This window comes from Labrus mixtus, chromosome 9 (assembly GCF_963584025.1).
Source record: "Labrus mixtus chromosome 9, fLabMix1.1, whole genome shotgun sequence".
Classification (NCBI taxonomy): Eukaryota; Metazoa; Chordata; class Actinopteri; order Labriformes; family Labridae; genus Labrus; species Labrus mixtus.
In genome coordinates, this window is record NC_083620.1 from 16,533,236 (window position 1) to 16,557,656 (window position 24,421).

General features: G+C 41.5%; 1 protein-coding gene across 1 annotated transcript in view; it reads right to left on the bottom strand.

Annotated features, from left to right (window-relative positions):
- Positions 1-24,421, bottom strand: part of dscaml1 (Down syndrome cell adhesion molecule like 1) — a 101,739-nt gene that overhangs the window by 75,631 nt on the left and 1,687 nt on the right. The window contains exons 2-3 of the mRNA XM_061046559.1: positions 15,668-15,988; positions 8,103-8,249 (exon numbers count right to left, since the gene is read on the bottom strand). Of these exons, the coding sequence (XP_060902542.1) occupies positions 8,103-8,249; positions 15,668-15,988 (468 nt within the window). The remainder of the gene's footprint in view (positions 1-8,102; positions 8,250-15,667; positions 15,989-24,421) is intronic.

Genomic DNA, 24,421 nt, shown 5'->3' on the forward strand with positions numbered 1-24,421 from the left:
CTCTTCCACTTTTTTGTGGCTCAATATCTTTCTATGGCTTCTTCTGCCTGTGTGCATAGTGCGCTGCAAATCAGAGCTGTGTTAGCGATCTCAATCTCTGATTAGCTGTGATCTATGATCCTGATGACAGGAATGACAGAAATGAAGAGGGAAAAGTGAGTGAAAGCAGCAAAGACAGTATAGAGAGGAAGATAGAGGAGGGCCTCATCCAGATGATGGATACGTATGTGGTCAAGTCAGGACACTTCCCAGTGAAGGAGAGAGATGCGTCAGAGCAGACACATTTGCATCCACTACTCTGCTTTATTTGCTACAGTTTTCATCCATTTTGTCCCTGGTTCCACAACTCACTGCCTCCCTCCTCCCTTTCTGTCCCTTGTAGGCGACTTTCCCTCCCTCCCTCCGCTCCTCTCTCCTTCCATAGCATGTACATCTTCAGGTCACGGGTCATTAAGTCGGCTCCAGAGGGAATGTGTCTGAACAGGATATCTCTCATATTGCCCTGCCCCCACCGTGCTGCCATAAAACACAAATACGCACAAGCACATGCACTTCTGGTGCAAGTGCTTGCTTTACTTTCTTCCTTTTTGTTTTTCATTCATCTTTCAAGGATAGAAAGAAAAAGGATTTTGCAGTCACTTATTATGTTGTATAAAAATTCCAGAGACTCATTTTTGAGAGAGAACTTCAATTTTTTGAGTTTGTGTAATGCCAGGTTATTTTTTGGGGGCATATATCATCATATCTTTACTAATAAAGGAAATCCATCATGTACACCTGAAAATAAAGCACAACACTCTTTCATATTCACAGTCCTATTCAGTTTAATATGGTTACAAAGGTTCTTCTTGTGCAGTATGGGTTTAAGTAAGTTATGCTGTTTTTTTGTCTCTTTTTTAATATTTTTGCACTCTTAAATAATTATTTGAATCATGTGTAAAATGTACAAATATCCTGCAAAGTACTTGTGTCATTATATTCAATTATATAATATTAAAAATGAATATCATTAAAGACACGCTGCATTGTTTTTAACCACTAGTAGCCAGGTCCAATTAAAAGTGAAAAGGTAACTCGAAGTGAAAGTTTCTGAAGAAAAAGCTGCGAGAAAAGTATTTGAAACATTGTTTTTATGCTTTGCAAATATTTCATGAGGAAAAAGATGAAGTGAACATTTTTGTGAGGCCTTGAAGAATTTTTCAGTGGGAATTGAAAAATGTGTTTGAATGTAATTTATTCTATCAGTGTTTTGCAGAAAACTCCACAGGGTACCTTTAAGTCAATACATCTGAAGTAGCCATGTTTAATTTCAGAGCTTTTTGTTATGAGCAAGGCATGTTTATCAGATACACTGTGATTTTTATGAGAAAAAAACAACACTTTTTTTCCTATATTGAATGCCATTTCAGCGTACTTGCCATTTCAAGATAATTTGTAATCTAAATGTATTCCTATCAAATTATAATATGTACCCTTAAATAATGTTGAGGTTGTTATTTCATCCCTGTCTACTTGAAACCAACAAAACAACTTCTCTTTAGGAAAGGTCAAACTCAACAAATTCACAGCTCAGGGAGATGTGACCAACGCTGTCAGACTCCTGAAAGTGCTTTCTTGCAAATTCATGCTCCCACAACCATGTACACACATCACACAAATCTACATACACACACACACACACACACACACACACACTTTTCCACCACGGTTGTTGTGCACTGTCAAACAACATTAGATGCCAGGGCGGTGTCAGTGGGATAATTAGAATAACACATCCACTGTATTCTTCATTACGTGTGTCATCTTCACTTACTGACTCTGCTTCCTCAGACACCCCCCTCCTCCCCCAATATGCCTCCACCCCTGACATACACCCTACCCCACAAGTGTCATGCTTTTTAATGCAAGCCATGATCCCCATTAGAGATGGTCTCCAGTATAGATCTGATTGTCTGAACCCCGTATCCATGTTTTTTTTCCCCTAATTAGTTTCTTGGCCTGGAGGTGGAGGAGGAGGAGGAGGAGGAATGCAGTAGTGATACACAAAGTTGAGGCATAGCATCAATGTTTGAAGAAGAGGGTGTTGGCAAGGAGATCACGGTGGGTGATGAGTAATGCTCTGACGTCCGTTCTGCATTTGGCAAAATATCTTAGAGCGATTTTGTTTGCCGCCATGTTCTTACACTACTATTGTAAGTAAATACGAAGAAGGATGCAGCAAGGCATGCATCTATTCAGTTTGAAAAATGCAGACATACATCCGCCGTGCTGCAGAAACGGCGAGCAATGATCTCATGCACAAATAAGGACTTAAGGGTAAAAAATTAAAAGCACGTTGGCCGCCAGGTCAAAAAAGACAACAAACAGAGACAGATGAATTCACATGCATACACTTGGGCACACCTTGGCTGTGTGCGGCTAATGAATAACTAACTAGCAGAGAGGAAAAGGGAGCCATCTTCTCTGAGTAAGGCCAAATGAATTCGTCGAAGCGCTATGCAAATGTTCCCTGGGCTAACGAGACTGCCTGCATGATTGGAGTGCCATTGAAATTCTCCTCGTGCACAGCCCTCTCTCACTTCCTCCCTCCCTTCTTCAATCTCCCTCCATCTCTCCCGCAATTTCAATGTCTATCAGAACATCCATGTTCCTGTGGACGTACACCGTCTCTATGTATCTGTGTATCCATCTACAATAAGGCATATTCATCTTAACATTCAACACTGAAATAAAAAGAAATAATAAATAATAACTGCTCAATCAGTACCTGGACAGCACTGAATGCCCCTGTGTCTGTCTGTCTGTCTCACTAACACACACTCATACAAACACTCACACACACACACACACACACACACACACACACACACACACACATACAAACAGTCCGCTCAAACAGAGCGCACTCAGAGTCGCTCTGCACCTGTTCTCTCTGTAAAACATCCAAACACGAGTGCTGAATAAATAACCCGACCTAACACAAATCACTGCCAGGTTCACACACACACACACACACACACACACATGCACACACACACACACTGGAGCCCATAAACACACATTAATAAGTAAACACCACCTATTTCCTCTGCACAGCTCCCCCTTGCCCTCACACTTGGTACAAACTGCCACCATCCCAATGCCAAACACACAAAGATGCATACGAAGTGTGTAATTGCTGATGGTCAGAAGAGAGATGCATTAAAAAAAAAAAGTCTGAAGGAAAAAGAAAACAAGAAGAAGAGAGGGTAGGTGGAGGTGATGGTGGGGGGTGGGGGGGGGGGGGCATTAAGCACTCTTCAGATGCATCTTTAATGGCAGGACACAGCGGATTTAAAGCCCCCAGCCTCCCCTGCCTCCCTGGGGTGCTACGGACAGCAAGAAAACGACGCACACCTCTCTCTTTGTCGCTCCTCTCATATGTCCTCTTATACCGACCACCATCCCTCCATCCTATGCCCACTTTGCCATCTGCATAATTCAGCATGTTATGCTTTTGTGCCACTTTGTCTCTCTTTTTTCTGCCCATTCTGCCATTTTTTGGTGCCTTTATCTGTTGTTCGCTAGCAAGTTTGATGGAGCAGAAGAAAAAAGATGATGCTTTGTCACTATTGCTAATAAGTGCCCGTAGAGAGGAAGGAAGGGAGAGAGAGAGAGAGAGAGAGAGAGAGGAGATAAACTTAAAGAAAAGAGTGAAAAGACAGAAGAGGAGAGAAAAGAGCGAAAGGCCTCTGCAGAGTGGCCACAAAATGGAGACTGGGAGAGAAGCTGCGGCAGCTGTGGTGACGCTACACTTCACAGAGAGAGAGAGAGAGAGAGAGAGAATCGAAGAGAGAGAAAGAGAGAGGCAGTGTGTGTGAAAGAAAAGAAGGGGATTAAACAACCTCAATCAGTGAATGCAAACACGCAGACGTCACACTTTTTCATACCCTCTTCCCCCTCTCTCTGACTTTATTGACCAATCAATGACTCAATGAATTCATCTTTGATCAATTTCAGATCAATATCAAGAAAATTTCTGTATTTTGGGTTGCCGTTTAGCCTAACGTTTATGTGAGCCTCATGTACAGAGGCTATCATCCTCGTCGCAGCGGCCGAGGGTTCAAATCTGACCTTGACTCTTGGCTGCATGTCATCCCCACTCCCTCTTCACAACATGTCATGTCTCTCTTCAGCTGTTTAATCCAATAACGTTTCTCAACTTTCTGAAGGTGAAATGGCCTTTTTCAAAACACAACTGAATTTCTTCTAACATCAGTTTGTCATAAATAGGTAAACACATCAGCAATAAAGAAATATTTAGGGATTAACTGACTCAGCCAATGTGTTGGCCTGGCTTTAATATATTACTCACATGTGTAATCAGAAAGAACACACATATACAAAAAGCATCCCAAGCAAGACTATACATAATAATATACTTCATGAACATTATAACCTATAAAAGTGTTGCAAAGGTTTGATTGTAACAACTAGAGATGGAAGATTCATTTCCCCAACATTGACAACTTGTATATCTTTGCTACCCGTCTCTGAAGTGTACATAAATATGCATCTGTGTCCTCTGTGTCTATTTGCGCGTGTGTGTGTGTGTGTGTGTGCATGCTTAAGTGTGTTGGAGCCAAGTCGCAGTGATGCACTAATAAAAATCAGGCAGCGATGCATCCTCACACCTTCCTCTTCTGCCTGCCGGTTCGCACCCGTTACCATGGTGACCAGATAAAACTCACACTGTTTTAAGCTCCAACTGGAGGAGGAGACGGATACTAACAAAGTGACACAGACACACAGACACACAGACACACACACACACACACACACACACACACACACACACACACACACACACACACACACACACACACACAGATGAAGTTTCCGTCAACAGAGCATCGGCTCTCAGTTCTTTAACTGACAAGCAAACAAATGCTAATTTTCTAACCAGCAGCTATACGAGCAAACCTTCAATTAGAGGGAGAGATGGAAAGATAGCACGAGAAGGGGAGGTATGACAGGGGAGGAAAAAACAGGAGAGCCAGTCAACGCACACAAAGCCCTCCTCTGTTTGCACACACACACTTCTCCATGAACAGGCCTCAAAGCAAACACATTTGGCTGTCAAATTGTGACACGACACCCAGGCGGGGTTGTCTCGCAGTAAGGCCAGTTGTCAGCAAACACCCTCCTGCCTCTTCATCAAAGCCCATTCAAACTCAGCTTTATTGACCAACACGGCCGTCATGTATGACATGTGTCATCCTGTCACAGCCCATACCTTGGCATACAATGTCCCTTATAAATGGCAAACCACTCGAGCGTCGGGAGCGCTATCGAAAGAGAGAAGGCTGTAAGCCACCATGAGGAGCTGGTCTGATGGATGGACTGGATCGGGATGGATGGATGAGGTGGAGCAGAGTGGGATGGAAAATGTGTGTGTGTGTGTGTGTGTGTGTGTGTGTGTGTGTGTGTGTGTGTGTGTGTGTGTGTGTGTGTGTGTGTGTGTGTGTGTGTGTGTGTAGTCTTGATGCTGACACAAGCCACCAGTCTGTACCAGGGAGGGAGAGAGATGAGGAGGCTGTGAGCCAAAGATGGAGAGAAAGACGAAGAAGAGAAGCTCTGTGTTACTAATAAGACCTATTCATCAGGCCTGCAGAGAGAGAGCGAGAGAGAGAGAGCGCGAGAGAGAGAGAGAGAGAGAGAAATAGAGAGAGAGAGGAGAGAGAGAGAGAGAGAGAGAGAGAGATGAAAAACAAAAAAAGCTCTAACTTTTTTTTATTCATTTTTAAAAAGGTAATCAATATTTTCTAGATTATTTGATCAACAATTTGGTCTTTTAATTATAAAATAAGTAATGTGAAAAACAACACAATAACCAAAAAGTGTCATCAACTTCAGAATCAGAGTAAGATCTGAATCAGAAATACTTTATTAATCCCGAGGGGTAATTTGGTCCTTACAGTTGCTCTTACACAGACTTAGGGTGACATCATCACGTCTTGTTTAGAAAAGTCCATAACTCCAAAATATTTAGGGTTTTAATAAATAAATAAAAAAAGCCATAGAAAAGAAAAAGATCCAGGGTGCAGATGGCTTAGCGGTTATGTCCCACCCCATGTATAGAGGCTATAGACCTCCAAATGTGCCACCAGGTTTGAATCCGACCTGCAGCGCCTTTCACACGTCATTCCCCACTCTCTCTCCGATTTCCTACTCCAGCAACTGTCCCATCAAAAAGGCAAAAAAAAAAATAATAATTCAAATCTTCAAAAGAAAGAAACAGAAAAGAGAAAGATCCTTCCATTGGAGAAGCTTGAACAAGCCTTTTTCTGGCATCTATTCTAAGAAAAGTAATGTTCATTTTCAAATTGGCAAACTTTTATTTTGTTGTTGGATGTTAAAAAAAGAAATATCAATTGTATATTTCATATGTCCGCTCCAAGATATATTATATTTTAAACGATATGACAGTATTCATATCATCTAATCTATTTATAAATATATTGCTCTGTGGTTCAATACAGTTGTTTTACATCAGGACATTTATGAAAACTCAGAGTAGTTTATTTTTATATAAAATTAAGCATATTATTCTATAAAAATACAATAGTATTATTTTTACTCACAGCTTTTTCTATTTTAGTGTATAAATAACTTGTCAGCTCAGCCATTTAAAGCTCCTCGTGTTTAATCTGTGGGTCGGTGTGTGTGTACATGTTGACATACATGCTCTTGCTTGTTCATAAGTGCGTGTTTTAGCGTTAAACACACTGGCCCGGTCTCAGTGCTCCCACACTGAGGGATCCGTGACAAGAGAGAGGGAAATCCAACAGCAAGCTTTATCGATCCAGACTGGAAACCCCCCTCAGGCCACACACACAAACACACTCACACAACCACACACACACACACACACACACACTACAGCTGTGCTGGATCAATGAGTGCTCCCGTGTGAAGGACAGAGCCATACAAAGAGGCACATAAGCACACACGTACACACACTACAGAGGGAGATAAAAAGAGGTGCTCTGTATCACAGAGTCAGATAAGGGGCAGAGGGAGAAAAACGCATCATCTGACCTAAACTGTCTCGTCTGACACCCTGCAATTTGCCATCACTGCACAGAGCAACTGTCAACAACCCAGCCTACACACACACGCGCACACACACACACACGCACACACACACGCACACGCACACACACACACACACACACACACACACACACACACACACACACACACACACACACACACACACACACACACACGAGCATGTAGGAGGCTGTTGTTCAAACTAATATCATAATTATTCCTCAGTTAAACATTTGGTCGAATCAGATGAAGCAGAGAGAAAAGCTCCAGACACAGCAGAGCCCTAAAGGTGTGGCTGCTCTCTTTCGGGTAACTGTGATGAGCAGCTAAACAAATCTATCACTCATCAAATTAGACCCCCCATCCTCCACCACCACCACCACCACCACCACACACACACACAGTCTACTAATGCCTGATTTATCCCAGTAACACAGCTATTAACCACCGCAGTGTCAGTCAGTGAGTGAGGAGCGAGGGATGTGCCAGGCAAAGGCCATTTCATCAGACTTCTTTTTGAATGATTGGACCATTCTTTAAACCTTTACTCCATCTTCTCTCACTGACAAAATAACAGGGTATAAGTGACACACTTGAATTGATTAGTATCGATTAAGGGCTGTCAACGATGGCAACGGGGAAACAAAGAGAAAAGCTTCAGCAGTAAAAATCTGAAAGAAAATCTAATTTTTCGACCCTTGATATATTGTAGTTTGGGAAAGCATAAAAGTAACAGATGAGATTTCCCATTTCTCAGAGGGTACAACTTCTTGAGTTCATTGGCATAGAAGTATGACATTTGATCATTTGCTTTTTATTTTTACCTGTACCACCTAATCAAACACAGACAGCAAACACTGAAGTAAAATATAACTGCCACCATCCAGTGAATAGAGTTTGCAGTGACTGTACATTTCAGCAAAAGAAGACAAAAGATTGATGTTGGGCTGGCTTAGACTGTGTTTTTGGTGAATTTTTAAACAACAATCATTGGTTGAGTTTCCTACCTGGGACGATGGAGACTGTGTCTTTCTCCCAGGACACAACACTGACGTACTCCTGGACAGCAGAGGGGATGAGGCACTTGAACACAGCAACATTACCCCGCATGGAGCGCTGGTCGGCCACGCGGACTGTGTAGGGCTCCCTGAACACTGTGGAGAAAAGAGATTAAGTCAGTCAATTAAAGCATGATGCCTGATGGGGAAAGTAGATGTCTAAAAAGCTCAATAAATGATTATCTTTGGTTTTAACCAAAGTGAAAGTGGTGAAAGTTAGGAGCAGACAAATGTGTGTGACAAGTAAAGATTTTTTGTATTTTTGTTGTTACTCTCCATAGAGAAAAGCTAAAAATGTCCATCACACTTTTCAAGATTAAGCCTTGAAGTTGTTGTTTTGTTAGATCAACAATCCGGCATCCCAAGATCCCCGAAATCCAACAAATGTGTCATCAAATTGCCACATTTGCGAAGCTTAAACCAGCAGTTCTGGGTATTTTAAGGCCTTTAGGACAACAATCCATGGGTGAATAGTTGTTGTGTTACCAAGATTTGTTGCATTTTACTTTGGCAGCATTTCTTACTCTAATCAATTACCAAGAGCTCAAGGTGAAGTCCACATATTGCTTGTTTTTCCAGACAAACAGTCAGGACAGTTCATTTGTTAAATTCATGAGGTTTTAAGCAGCAAATATACAGCAATTTTAGAAAAGACAAAAGCAACCATAAAAATGATTTGTGATATTGTTTGTCAACCAGCTAAGACACTGTTTAAAATAAAAAGATCACTCCTCTTTGCTACACATGTTGACACAATGCAGTTGACATCTGTCTGGCTGTTTAACACACATATTTAAATCAGGGGCTGGTCTAGGGGGGGAAAAATGTCTGGTGTTCTGTTCAGTTTTATTAAAGCCAGGGTTTTTTCTATTCGGCCCAACATTTTAAGTCAGCCTGTGATTGTTAGGCAGGCTGACATGTAGCTTTGTTGAATGGGATCCACTGTGAGCGGTCCTTGGCCTTTTAAAGAAAAACGCCACAGATGCTATGAGACGGCCGGGAGTGGAGAGTTGCTCACAGCCGATGGACCTGTCACATGCAGGCGCCAGGCGTCAGAAACACACCCTCTGCACATGGCATGCAGGGGACCAGGCTGTGAATGTGTGCCAGTGTACAGCAGAGGATGGTGGTGACTTAGCCAGGCTTAATGATGACAACAGTAGCCTGTAGCTAACCAAATTATCTCTTCAGTTAACTCTGTCACATTACGATTAGGGAGAGATGTGAAATGCTGAATCAGAGCATACATTTTCATTAAATAAATTAAGTAAAGGGAAATTAAATGAATGGATTGTTTTGGTGAGGAGGGGAGACAGGAAGTTCAAGGGCATGCTAGCTTGACTGAATGAACACTGGGCCAGGCTTTCTAGAGCTGAACTGTGTAGATTCCACTTTTATCTTATTTCTGTAAATCTGACGAGAATGATGAGACCAAAAAACTCCAATTCCAGAAATCAGACTGGGTCCAACTAAGGCTTGACATGGGGAGTGTGTTAGGCCATGTAATCTTACAATCTATCACTGCTATTCTACCCTTTAAAATTAAGACAGTAATGTCTTAACAATGTAAAAACACACACACACACAACAGAGGGAGTGGCCCCGCCTTCCTGCGTGTTTGCTCTCTCCCCCAGCTCTCCTGTGATATAATTAACGCCTAGCCTGAAGGCCAGTTTCCTTGGTCATTAATAATGCTTTATGCCAGCCACCACTGTCACTGGAACCCAGTGGAACCAAAGCCTGTGTCCTTGTCCGAGTAGTGGGGAGTCTTTCACCTTAGAGTCTGAGGTTTAATCTCACAAGTCTGATTCTGTCCATCGCCTGAGCGCTTTTTTTCTATAATTGGCTGAACTTGGACCTTTTTTAATTGTGACCTGACGTGTGAAGAAGCAAAGAAGCTCACATCAGAGTGACTAGAGGACAGTTTTACCATCCATCCTATTTGTGACCAAGCCAAACACAGCTGTAGATATTTTGCATAGGTTATGATAGTCTTGCTGTAAAACAATTGTCATCAATGTTTGCCATCTGACGATGCACCTCACTGTTGGGTCTTCTTCGGGGGTCTGCAGAACGCACTGACAAACAGTTAATGTTCTGGAGGTAATCTGCCGCTGTCCACTGTGACAGTATCGTTGAGGCTCTGCTGGAAGTTCTCTAATTTGACAGTAGTATCAAGAATGATATAGATTTTTTTTTTTTTTTTTTTTTTTTATCAAAGTCTAAGTTTAGGATTTTTGATGCACAAAAAAATACAATGAAACCCTTGAGTTGAAAAATGTTCACAGTACCGTTTTAATCGGCAAGTGACAGGACTGACTCTGTCTTCATTAACTACGGTGTAACTGTGTTCCGTCAGAGTTTTGACAAAAACCACTACAAAAGCTAAGGTTTAAAATGATTTAGGGCCTTTCTGTTGTCTTGTATTGCTAAATCTTCATTGGGTCTGAGTTATATTAACAGTGGCAGTAAAACCTCTAAGGAGCATATCACCTCTCACTTTGGTCACCTGACACAGACACACAACTAATGTGAGCTGAAGCCTCATTTGTAAACAAGTCAAATATAAAGGACACATCATTTCAATGAAGTCTTCAATTCAATTCTTCCTTTAAACAGTGCTGGCCTCTCACTGATGCTATCTACCTGCGGATCAATATCCAGGATCGACTGATCGGCCTCGTCTGCTGTGTCCGAGCTAATTCTTTCAATCTTTGATTTACTCTCTGATTGACCTGCTGACTCTTGTCAATAAAAGGGAAAATCCCCAATGTCCACTGAGCCTCTCAAAGAGGGTTTTAAAACCAGTTTGACAGCTTGTAAGTGTCTGGTGCAATGATGACAGTCGACCTCGTCCAATTAGCTGATGTTCAAATCCAGTCAAGGCCAAACCATGCTGTCCTGTCCTACACTAGCTACCCTCTAAAAAATATTGTTCAACCTTTTCTCCCGGTTTAAAAATCTCTCAAACAAGCCCCTTATGGAACCCTGACCTCGTATGAAACCAACTTCAGTAAGAGGCAACATTTACCACGCGTTCCTCTTCCAAGATGTGAAAGACACTGAGGAAAAAAAAAAATCACATATTCATTCTCTTACGTCTTGTGACAGGATGCAAATGGTAGCCTGGCTGATTTGTGTGTAAATTGCACTCCCCCTCATCGCATGCGCACCAGAATCATTAGGATGTTACTGATGCCTGACTATATGCAGCCTGGTTGCCTAGGAACGAGCTAAAACATGGAGTCTGGTGCACTGGGCGCACTGGGAGGCAAGTCTTGTATCACTGTCGCTTCAATAATTAACGACAGGGAAACCAAATACTGCATTTACTTATTCATAAAGTGAGAAGCAAAAACACAGAGAAGGAGAGCGATAGAGGAAAAGAAAAATAATGACACACAGGAGAAATGAATGGATGCAGGTTTCTTTGCTGAAAGGATAAGAGAGGCAGTCCTTGTGTATCAGGTTCAGGGTCCCTACTTACTGTATTAGTGAGGGCAGATGGAGGAACGGGGTGTAAACACCTGCTGCCTTGACCCAGGCGTACACAGGTTTGTGTGTTCAAGTCAGAACAAAAGGGAGATGAGGTGAGCTCATTGAACAGGTGTATTCATTTCATTTGATCAACTTTGTGTAAGGATGTACGCACAAAACATGAAACCCTCTGACTCAGTCACAAATGACTGCAGTTTTTAGATACACGTGTGAAACTGTACAGAAGAACTTACACGCACACCTGACACTGTGTCTCTAAACTTGGTATCACTTGGCTGATGAAAATTATTACCAAAGCATTTTTTATATCAACTTAACAAATATATTTTGTCCATTATTGGCTATAGCACATCTGAAGCTGTTTAGCTAACCGCCATTAAATAACAACAGAAGAAGAAAGCATTAAGGTAACAAAACTGTAGCGTTACAGATTAAGAAACTAACGTGGCATCTCTTAACTTAAGGATCGATCCAATTTTTTTTAACATTGTTAAGTAAAAACAGTTTCTGAAGTTCAAATGACAGCAATCAGGACGCTAAATCTGTTAGCCTGTAAATGAAAATTTCCATTAACAAACTAAGATGTTCATCTTGGTCCATCTCTTTGAAGTTAGTCACTGGCAATATATGATGTTGGGCTGACTTAGACTTTGGTTAATTTTAAACAACGATCATTGATTGAGTCTCCTACCTGGGACGTTGGAGACTGTGTCTTTGTGCCAGTGACTTTCAAAAAGTACTTTTATTTATAAGACACATCCCTACTGGAAACGTTACATAACGGGTTCAGACAGCTAAATAACTGGGATGTAAAATGTTGACGACACTATGTTAAAGGAAGGAAACTACAATTAAAGGTTTTTTTTCTTTCATTCTTCTCAGACCTGGAATATTATTTATTTTTTACTCCAAAATGGTAATCCAAGGGAACCAATTTCGAGAGAAAGAACTCCAAAGAAATGTTTTTTAAAGTAAAAACATTTTCAGTCTATTGTAGAGTTAATTGAAAAAATAACTATTTTGTTCTTTCAAACAATCTGGACTTAAAAACACAATGTCATGTTATAGTTGTCAGAAAAAACATGAATGAAGACAAATGCTAATTAAAAAAAATGTGCTTCTCGATTGTCATACAATACAGACATTGATGGGAAACCAATGACTGACTGAGAGTAAATTATCAGCAGTTTACGGTCATAAGTTCAAATAACATAGTTTACGAGCGAACAATAAGGACCTCAATCTGAAACTGAAGGATGAAGAAGAAGAGGATGCTTTGGAGTTCACTTCAGGACACAGGAGTTTCAAAATAGTTTTTGTCCAAAAAATTATTATTATTAAACATATTACATCATTATTAAATAAACATTAACCTGTCTATATCTATGGGACTATTTCAAGAGCAATTTCAACATTTTTTGAGAACATGAGAAGTAGCTTGGTATTAACCCTTTAAAAAAAATTAAAACAGAAAACTAGAGCTGCAAAGAAATGAACAAAATAAAAGCACATAGTGCAAAACAATCAGCCCACATAGTGATTTTCATGAATGTAGAGATATCCAGACAGAAGCTGCTGCTATTATTGGACCATAATCAGCATGCATGAGAGGGTGAGAAAGGGGGAGAGAGATAGAGAGAGATGAAAAGATGTGAAATGAGGGAGAGAGAGAGAGAGAGAGAGAGAGAGAGAGAGAGAGAGAGAGAGAGAGAGAGAGAGAGTAGGGGTGGGGCAGATTTTTGGAAAGTGGGGTGTCACACTGTGAGCTGTCAGCTGTCATCATTCTCCTGCGCCACCTGAGACAGGGCATGCCACACCCTGGCGCTCACGCCTCTGTCGCCCATGGCAACAGCACGGTTGTGCTTAAGCTTGAGTGTGTGTACGTGTATGTGTGTGTGTGTGTGCGTGTGTGTGCATGAGTGGAAATGTGGAGGTAATGAGGTGCACAAGCATGCATGTGAGCCCTGGTTATGGAGCTGCAGAGTTGTGGTTGCCTCAGCATTTAATTGATTAATTGTTGTAATTATTTGGGCGGGAAGGTCATCCCAACACTGAGGCTGGCTGGAAGGTCACTCTCACGCTGCGGGGACTGTCCTCCTCTGGGGACAGCACAGGCCATATGGGTGTGTTTATGTGCTTGTGTGTGTGTGTGTGTGTGTGTTTGCATGTTTATCTGTTTATCTTTGTGTGAGGAAAAGATCTGGCAGTATTTTTTGGAGAATTATTTTGTTCGTTGTCATGTTGTGGGTAGGAAAATGCTGATTGTCTCTCCATGCAGGATTGATCAACACAGTCAAAATGTCTGCCTAGCTATTACCATGACCTTAAAATCTACTTTTTTTCATGTCTTCTTTACCTCATCTTTCCAGTCTCAAGCTGACTCCTAACACCCTGACAAAGAGCTGGCAACTAAACACCAAGAGCCAGCTTGATGAAAATGGCTTTGTGTATCTGTGTGTGTGTGTGTGTGTGTGTGTGTGTGTGTGTGTGTGTGGTTCGGGGACTCTCCAGTCCATGGACAGATGGAGAGACTGGGAGACAGGAGGCTTGCTGGCATGAGCTACACACAGGCTGGTGTGCATGCATGCAAGTGTATGTGGGTGGGTATGTGCATAGGAAAATGCATGTGAACACACATACAATTAAGTCTGGAAAATACACATGTAATTTGTGCATGTCACATTAGGTCACATGCATGTGATGTTTGTATGTGAGTGTGGTGTCTGTGCGTATGTTTTTTAAAGTGAGAAAGAGCAGTAACACCCTCTAACAGTGTGTTCTGCACCTCTCTTCAGCTTTGACCTTGGCATGAAGTGCGGACAGGTCAACACACCAACTGTGAATGTGTGCGTGTTTGTGTGTGTGTCTTCTGGGGGACTTGAATACACAGGGTCATGACTGTGCTCTGAGACATTTCACCCCCAGCTGAGAGGAGTTGCTGTTTTAGGATGCCAATCTGATGGCTGTGTGGACAGATTTACAGATCCTGAGCTGAAGTTAGGTGACGCCGTTGTTGTTGTTGTTGTTGATGTTTTTTGTTGTTCAATTTTTGCCACAGTGAATTCTTGGTTTTTAGACTTTTGTTTATAGAGGCATGTGAGGCAGTGAAATATTTGGTACTGCCATATGTCATTGGAAATGTATTGTATGCTAATGAGTATTAGCGTAGTATTAGAGTACATCACTCAGATGTGCTTTTCACCAGAGTAAAGATTGCAAAGTTAATCATAAATGTTAGGGCTATCAAACAATTTTTAAAAATGTAATTGCGATTAAAAGCTGAAATTCAATAGTTAATCATAGTTCATCGCGATTATTAGCATTTTTAGTCCCATGATTGAAATTCCATTATTTAGCTTTCCATTATTAAGTTTTTTTTTACCTTTTTTAAAATTATATTTTTATTTGTGTACTGTCTTTAGTTAAGTGTTACTACCTAATTAAATCTGGAGATGTTAATCATTTCTGTCTTGCCATTTAATTTAATTTATCTGATTTTGTTTTCCTCTCTTTTTTTTTTAAATGTTTAATACACTACAGGCTGTGCCAACTGTGGCCCTAAACCAAGGTGCGAACTGAACTTTGGCCTCTGTGTACAATTACATCCCTATTTAACACAACAACAACACAATTACGTTATTGCAAGAACACATAAAAATAAGATTGTAAATGACAAACTCTACCAGTTGTAAAAGTGTTGTCTGTGTAGTCGCTACAGCAGAAATTGTTAAATGGACTTGAGGTTACGACTCACAGCGCTGTTACACTGCAGGTCAAATTGACCCATTCACACCACATTCAGCCATGGCAGAGCCTGCTATGTAAAGTGGCCATCAGTATTAAACTAAACCATTCATACACATTCATATGCCACTAACAAAGCCGCAGGAGCATCTTGGGGTTAAGAGTCTTGCCCAAGAACTGGCTGCACAACCGACTCTACCACCGAGACACAGCCGCCCCAATGTATGTAAAGATCTAAAACAAACAAACATGTATGGGTGTCAAGTCCTCACCTGCTTTGACGTGGATGCTGGGGCTTCGAATCTTGCCTGCCTGGTTCTCAGCAGTGCAGAAGTACTCGTTGTCATGGATGATGCTGTTATAGGCGGAGGGAGAGAAGGGGTAGAGCTGGAGGGTGCCGTTGGCATGCACATGGCGGATATGGGGCACGTCGTAAATGTCGTCTCCGGCAGCCAGGTACCAGCGCAGGACGGCATGGGGTGCGCCGCCCGCGGGGCAGGGCAGGGACACCCCCACCGAGCTAGAGAAGGTCACCCGCTGCAGGGAGGCGTTCACAAAGTACAGTCGTGTAGAGACAACATCCTCACTGTTGACTGTTAGGATGAGAGAAAGGGAGACAGAGTGGTGAGTCTGTAAGTGTCGGACGGACAGGAAACTTTCATATTGTAGACAGGTATGAGGAGAGGGAGCATGCTCACATCACATCACAGTGCAGAGGAATTTATCAGACTTATTTATCATCATCAGCAGAAAAATAAAACCTCCTTATGAGAACAAATCAATACTTGACCTTTTCTTACTACACCTAAAACTCCTGAGAATACAACAACACAGTATAGATATTATGTCCCCAGTATAAATGCAGTAGTTCAAGTAGAGTACTTATCCTTTCCTGAAATAATCTTCATCTGAATGACAACTGCCTGGTGCCCAAAAAGTTTTAACAATGAAAATATTGATATGAGAGCAGCACAATACTGACAAAACTAAAACATAATGGCCGAATTTCCCTAAACAGAAAAACTAGGTTAAAAGTTTTGAGAATTTTTTTTCCCACTGAACAAAACGTCTTTACAGTTGTAAACCATGGAGTACAGAGTACATTTACATAGTTGATTGGTAAATTTGAAAAAAAAAAAAAAAAGGCACAGAATATTTATTAGACATTCAGATAACAGTTTTAAAATAATCAATCCGAAGGTCAGCATGACTAACTTCAACATGCACCGCGATAATCATGGCCACTAATTACGATACCTTTTTTTTTTTTTTTTTCTCAAATGAGCCATGATATTTGATGCATCTAAATAAATGTTAGTAGTTCCTCACAGGAAAATGTCCTACAAACTGCACCCTGTCTTTCCCAGAGACGTGTAAGACTTCCACACAACTAACATTTTCTTTTATGTGACCGTGAAAACAAATCAGAGTCGTCTTCTGCCAAATAAAAAACATTTTCTCTGAATAAGCGTTTAGGTACAATAGCTTGCAAACTGATGCAACACAACAAACACACATCAGCTAATACCATCGCTCCACGCCCCATTCTTTTTTGATGGGCCAATGTCTGTCAAGGGCAAGTATACCACTTGAAAAACTATTGAAAGTACAATCTCTATAAACTGTTATTTACATAGGAATGCAATATTTTGTTATCAGCAGAGTTCTTGTTCTACTTTGTAGTCACTTCTGAATGTGAGTAGGGAGGCTTTTGTCTGATCAGGCTCAATTATTTTTAGACAAAAGAGCTCCAAAATTGCTTTTTATAAACGCCCTGATGTCCCAAAAAACATACACAACCATTCATAGAGAGTATATGAGCTGGATCTACAGGAATTCAGGTCCCCTCTACCCAAACAAGTACTTCCTTATGTGAGAAACTACAGCCAACCATCTAACCCCTCCTCATAAACACAAGTTAATACATGACCGGAAAGCTATTTGGAAAATTGGCCTCCTAAAAGAAGGGAACACGGGTCACAAAACTCTAGTTTTCCTACAACTGATGACAACAAAGTATTCACAAGAGCATGATAACAAACTGCTGCACTTCACCGTCCAGTTCAAGTCACTAATATCTATTGTTGGTAGTTTTCTGTGTCTGTGGGAGCCTGAGGAGCTGGGTAGCACAGATGCTAGCTGTAAAACAACAGTATTGTTGCACAGATGAAGAGCTGCTGCCAGATAAGTTGACCTGGGGGAGACAGACCACCATATATCCTCTCTCTCAAACGCCCTCTTCCACTTTACAGCGAAGCGTCTTTTAAGATCTGTCTTTTTTTTCTGGTGTGTGTGTGTGTGTCGAGTGTGTGTGTGAGTGTGTGTGTGTGTGTGTGTATGCTGTGGGGGGTGGGGGTTGTAGAGGAGCGTAAAGAAGTGCTGAGCTCAGCTTGGCTAGCAGCCAGGGGAAGACACTGCGCCCCAGAGCCAAAGAAGTTTCTCCTCAGACAATGATACTTAATTAATCCCTTTTCCCGGATTGTGTCAACAATGGCTGGATTAGCCCTATCTCTGAAATGCTCTCTGTGTTGGGATAAAATAGCGCGGATAAGAAGAATCAGATGTCATTTAGGCTAATTTGCACAAATCCTTTAAATCGATGGACATCATCCCTAAGAAGCTGTAAAATGAGAGACAGGAGCCCAGTGGCTATCTCGTTTAAATCCTACGTGGTGGATACAAAAGGCCATTTCCTGTATCTGTTTGGTTTAGTTGAAATAGTGACATGTACAATGGCATTAATAGCATTGCATGAAGGGGATTAAGGAGGAAAACTCCAACTGACATAAGGTGAATTTCACTTTCTCCTACATTATCTGCAACTTTGTGCACCTATCTGCATCCCTCTCTCTTATCTTTCTGACATACTTGTCTTCCTTTTTGTAATTTTTCATCATGCTGTCATGCCCCCCCCCCCCCCCCCCCCCCCGCACAATCAAATACACCCTCCATCACGTAAAACACACTTTCCCCCTTGTCTTTTCCTGCCACACCACAGACAGGCAATGTTGTGCAATTGGAATTTGTATGCCAGACGCAGAGGAGTTAAACCCACATAATCTCCTTTCACATTTAACACACAAACAGTCTATTCACTCTGTAATCGCACTGCTGTGGGAGGCCGCTATCCGACTTCCCTGCATGCTTCCCTTGTGTGTGTGGGTGTAGAGAGGAAAGCAGAGATCCGAGAGTGGGGCAGGAGTGTGAGATTGTAGACAGGACTTGGGTGGCTGGTTGGGGGTAAAGGTGCTCAGGTGCAGAGGTGTTCTGGATGCAGGGGGGGATGAGTGTGTGTCTGTCAGAGGTTAATGTTTAATGACTGCCTCACTTCTTGGTGTCAAACTAAGCCAGCAGCAGAGCAAGATACGATCGCTGAGGAAGTACACAGTCATTGTTCTTCCTGCATACAGCAGGAAGAATTGGAGCAGTTCCTCTGTGTTTCAAAAATCTGAATTCAGGTCAAGTTCAATCCATCCTACTGTTGGAATCCATGTCAATTGCTCTCACAGGCTGCTTCATAGGCTGACTGATCTGCACTTTCAGCACCACGGAGAGCGACGTAGTGTAAGGGGGGCCGGGTGAAGAACGCACACGGAAGTGTTTCCATGCTGAGCAAATAAGGAGGTAACTATTAGCAGACGATAACAGTGACAGGGACCTGCTTCTCTCTGATGTGTCTATTTTTAGACACAGAATATTTCTGTGGAAAGAACTTTGTATTGTAGCTGAAAGGCGCTTACAGAAGGAACTAAATCACTGCAAAGGCGTTTGTGTGTTAAGAATACTGTCATCCTTTCCTTTATGCATTATCATAAAATAATGTTTCCTTCAGAATAGTGAATTCCTAACCTTTTTTTATCCAATACACCCCCAAAAGTCCAACCAACCATTACCACAAACACCTTGTATTTGACACCTTTTACTGAAAGGAATTGCTCGTATGGGATTGTTTCAAATTGAAAACGTGGTGTTAAAGCATGTTTGGTGAGCTTATCAGCTGAGCTTGAATGTTACTGGTTGAAGACTAGAATCAAGTCAATTTACAATCTTGTTTGTGTGTTGACATTCCTCCTTTAGAAAAAAAAACATGTGGGTTACAGTCCAACTGATATTGGATTTTCAAGACTGATACCAATTTTACATGGGAAGAAATGACAGATTACTGAAACTACCAGAAGAACATTTACAGAGGAACACTTCTAATGCTACTAAACCTTTGGACAATCTATCTTTACCCCTCCTAAATAAACCATTTTGTCTGAATCCTCTCTGGGCACAAGGGGGCCAAATTACATTTTTATAAATGATTTCAATTTTTCCAAAAAAAAAAAAAAAAAAAAAAAGAGAGAGGACAGACTGACTACATAATAACATTTTTGTGTGGCAGTGATAGCCCTATTTCGGATTTTCCAAGCCTGGTAATCATATTTGATCCCTTGCAGGGGTCCTGCCCCCCTGGATGTAAACCTCAGCTTACTGTAAAAGTGGATAATCTGTTCAAAACTCAAACTATAAACCATCATTTGATATCATTAAAAAAGGCTTCAAACTAACTAAAAGAGGTCTAATGCCACAATTTAAACAGAGGTAGAAACAACTCAAAAACAGCAGCTGTGGAATCACCTTGTCCTGTGGTATACATTCTGGTTACTGAGTTCACAAACATACACTTACATGCGACAACAAACGTGTACAACCAGGAGCAAACCCCAGTGTAGAGTTCATGGATTATAACCTCAGGCTAGTGGAACCACCACAACCATGAGGGCAACTTGTCTTGTGGCAGTATTTCTTTAGAGTTTGACTTCAAAACAACAAAATGGAATATGAAAGAAAAAGGGAGTGAAATCAGATGAATCATTGGTTAAAAACGTTCCAATTGTGTCACTAGGCATAAGAGGTTCCCCCCTGCAGCTGTTGGTTAAAAGAAAGCTGTGATTTGTTGCTTTTGTTGCCTACACTCGAAGAATTGCACTAGTAGCATGACTTAGGAAATAAACAAAGTTACCAAACCAAGGCCGTACATGAAACAACTTTTCACTCAATAACTGTAAACATCTCATCTAATCACATGAAGTATGATAACCCAGTTTTTGCTTTTCATTTGGGCAGTCCTGATCATCAACTGTATTTGAATTTCCCTTCTTCAAGCCTGGATGCATCGATTACGCAAAGAAAGTCTGATTGATTAAAGTGAAACACACAAAAAATTAATGTTAGAATCTTGCGCTGTATTTGTCCCTCTTTGAGCCTTTTTCTCTTTATTAAAAACTTGACTCTTCTTTGGGCCTGTGTTTCCTTTTTGTCTGTTTTTCTTTTGAATCAAATCTTTCCTTGCTGTACACTCAAACACATTTGCACTTTTTTTTTTACACTGTGCTTGCTGTGGATATGAAAATGGTGTATGAATATGTATGCTGGAGAAGCAAGGATATTGCCTATGGTGAACCGCTATGCATAATGCAGCTTTTTCTGTCTCATCTACATTCATTCAGACACACACACATTCACACACACACAGACACACGTACACACACAGATTCAAACCATCACATGCACAGAAAAAAATAGGGCGATAAATCCTCTCTCCTTCAAAAACACACAAAGTCACACAAATACATTTCAGATTGCACATATACGCTCTATAATAGGGAGTGGATATGTTCTATGTGCTGAACCGTGTAGCTCTACAGATAACAGCACACAAAACACATTCAGGCCAAATAGCAGCTGAGGCACTGTAGTCACTGGCAATACAGCATTTGCAGTGATGCCACAGAAAAATAACATGATCATAAATGGCGAAAGATATGATCATGTTTCATAGAGGATGCTGCTTGTTTACTACACAAAGAGTCCAGATATAGATATGCATTACAATGTGTCTGTCTCCATTGTGTGCAGTCAGAGAGGAAATCATTTCTAGCAGGGTGTCATACACTGGAGTGAAGAAAGAAAAGCGCAAAGCATGATATCAGGGATTTAAATACACAGGAGAGGGTGGGGGGTAAACAACTCCTATATAGGCTACAGTTTATGCAGGGTCAGTAAAATATTAAGCAGCCGTTCCAGCATCTAAAATTTCACTTCTCCCACTTCAAAAGGATGATTTCTGCTTCTGACATGAGTGTCAGATTCGTAGATGTGCGTTTTTTTCTCCTATTCTTCCTCAGAGACAGGGCCATAAACTGTTTGATAGTAAGCAGAACAGGGGAGAGACTGAGAACAGGAGTGAAAGACAGATGTGAGATTCTGAAGTGTGACTATTGGATTTTTATTGGGGTTTTTTTTTTCATAAAAGACACGACCATCAATCTTTCACTGTGCGTAGAAGAGAGGACAGCGATGTTAGCGGACAATGTTGTTTGTACAAACCTTTTGAGTGAGCGGACAAACGCCACACATGTGTGTGACAGCTTTGTGAAATATCCAAGTTGTTGCTATAGGTGATGTAAACCTGAATAAAGAAAACAGTCAGGCAGGTCAGTTGGCATTGTTTTTGTGCAGTAGTGCGTGGCAATTGAATAGACTTAGTGAGAGATTATCTTCTCTTGCGCACTTGTAAAATCTTATTATCCTTAAGCAACATGAAAAAAAACCACTCACAAGAAGAATTTTCTATATCTTCATAACGCGTAGAAAGCTGCTTTAATGCGCTTTCGAGACAAACCTCAAATTGAAATTATAATCTCACACCAACTGGCCGACAAGTTCGCGCGTGTCAGGACACACACTTAATGCTCAGGCTGTGTGTGGCACACGCTGTCTTGCTCGGATGGACGTGTGTGTTTGTGTTGCAACAGTTCACCTGCCAAACACAGAGCGCCAACTACTGACAACGAAAACACGCTTTGCTCGCCGGAGCACAGCGAGAGAGGCGAGTTAACCTGAGAGTGACATGTAGCCCAGGAGAAGTCTCTCTCTGAGAAAAGAGACAGTTTGTGCTGCACAGCGGCCACCTGAAGCGGAGGATTGAGAGGGGCCGTTTACATATGCGTACAAATTTCCCCTTGGGGACAATAAAGTTGAAGTGAAAGTTCTGATCCACTATTTTTAAAGGTCGTGAGTTATTAGAGACATGCGTAACTGAAAGTCTAGTAGACCTATGGAATACTAAAGAAAGATGTGCAAATTGTGTCTCACCTTCCCTGTCAATTGGGAGGATTCCGCGGTTTAATTAAGCACACACTTTCATTGGATATGACGTAGAATTAAAAGGAACTCCTTTCTCATCTAAGTTTTGTATTTTCTGGCAGACGGTTTAATTTCCCCCCTTTCTGCCTCGCAATTAGGACTTGCTTTTCGTCACAGAAACCAAAATCGAATTTTATGTAACATTTCAGACTTTCAAAAGCTCAAACATTCACAAATTAAGCCAGATCTTATGCAAAAAAAAAAAAAAAAGGGACCGAAAGAGAGAAAACAAAACAAGTGTTGTCTCACTTCTTTCCTCAGCCTCTAAAGCATCAGTTGTCCAATCCAGACGCAACATCTGTGAGAGCATCGTGCGGGTGTAGTCTGGTATCCACCAGAGTCTGACTCATACCGCAATTATACTGAGCTCAGCCTCCGAGCACTTCTCCTCCAGTCCGGATCTGTTTTGATTCCAAATTTACGCACAGCCTGTGGTCTGAAACGCCGCAGATCAGATGCTCGGGTCGCTCCCAACTTATACACTGGAGTTGCTTTCTCTTTTTGTGAAGGAATTTGAAATGACTGTAACCTACAGCTGCACTCTGATGATCTTCCAACAAAGGGGATGACCACACCTGTGTATGTACATGGAGGTAAAAAAAAAAAAAAATCAGAGACTACTGAGATCAAGAAAACGAACTGATAAGAGCACACGTAACAGAGTGGCATCTGCATGAATCCAAACAACGTGAAGGTAAAATACAGAGACCAACGTGTTTTAAATCTGCAGGAACAACACTGTCACATAGTCAATATTCTATGTCGAGTATGTGTTCCAGGAGGGCCTGTCGAGCGAAACTGGATAAAACCGGAATCACATTAATTGATGAAATAATTATAGCAAAAGCCCTCAGTCCATCTCGATCACTGCATGTCATTTTTCCACATGAAATGCATACACTGATTGCATCTGCTTTAGCGCCAAGACACAGCGTCTGCTGTTTTTCTAACTGATTTCAAAATATATTGTTATAATTGTAACCGCCTTTCCAGATTTCTCAGGCCCTTTCCTGGCCTGTCAGGCCTGAAAAGCAGATTCTCACGCAGCCCTCAGCTGAGTTTGTCTCAATTTTATTTCCATAAAATGACAAGCAGCCTCCCAAATCATGACAAAGAAGAATGTATCCTCTACCCCTCCTCTCCCTATCTATCCATCTATCCATCCCTGTCCTCCCCCCTCCTCCTCCTCTCCGCGCTCATGGGTGCAGGTGTGCTGATATGCAGCCAAACCAAAGCAACAAACGGTGAGTTATAACGTAATGAGTCTCGACTAATCTTGTACATATAAAGATTGCATTTCCTTAAAAAGTGCAGTGGTTTGATCTGAAATGTTTTTTTCATACTGGTGTTAAAATAAAAAAATAGCAGAGTTGTTTGCCAATCTGGGAGGCGCGGCCAAGCCAGGAAAAAATACGCAGTACTAATACATATGCATGTATGATAATAGAGCTACCTTTCCCTCCTTAAATAAACTTTATTTTAAATTATACACATCTAAAACACACAGTAGTAGCATGAGACAATAAACCGCAGTTGTTTCGTGCCGAATGAGCGGAACATGGCGTTGAAAAACAACGGAAAATGGAAGTTTGTTTTCCACTGCGTTATCTACATCTCTCCCATCTCAAGCACTCTTTCCGCTCCAGTGGCTGCAGTTTGCAGCCCCCAACCCTCCTCCTCTCTTCACACACACACACACACACACACACACACACACACACACACACACACACACACACACACACACACACACACACACACACACACACACACACACACACACACACACACACACACACACACACACACACACACACACACGCACACACTTC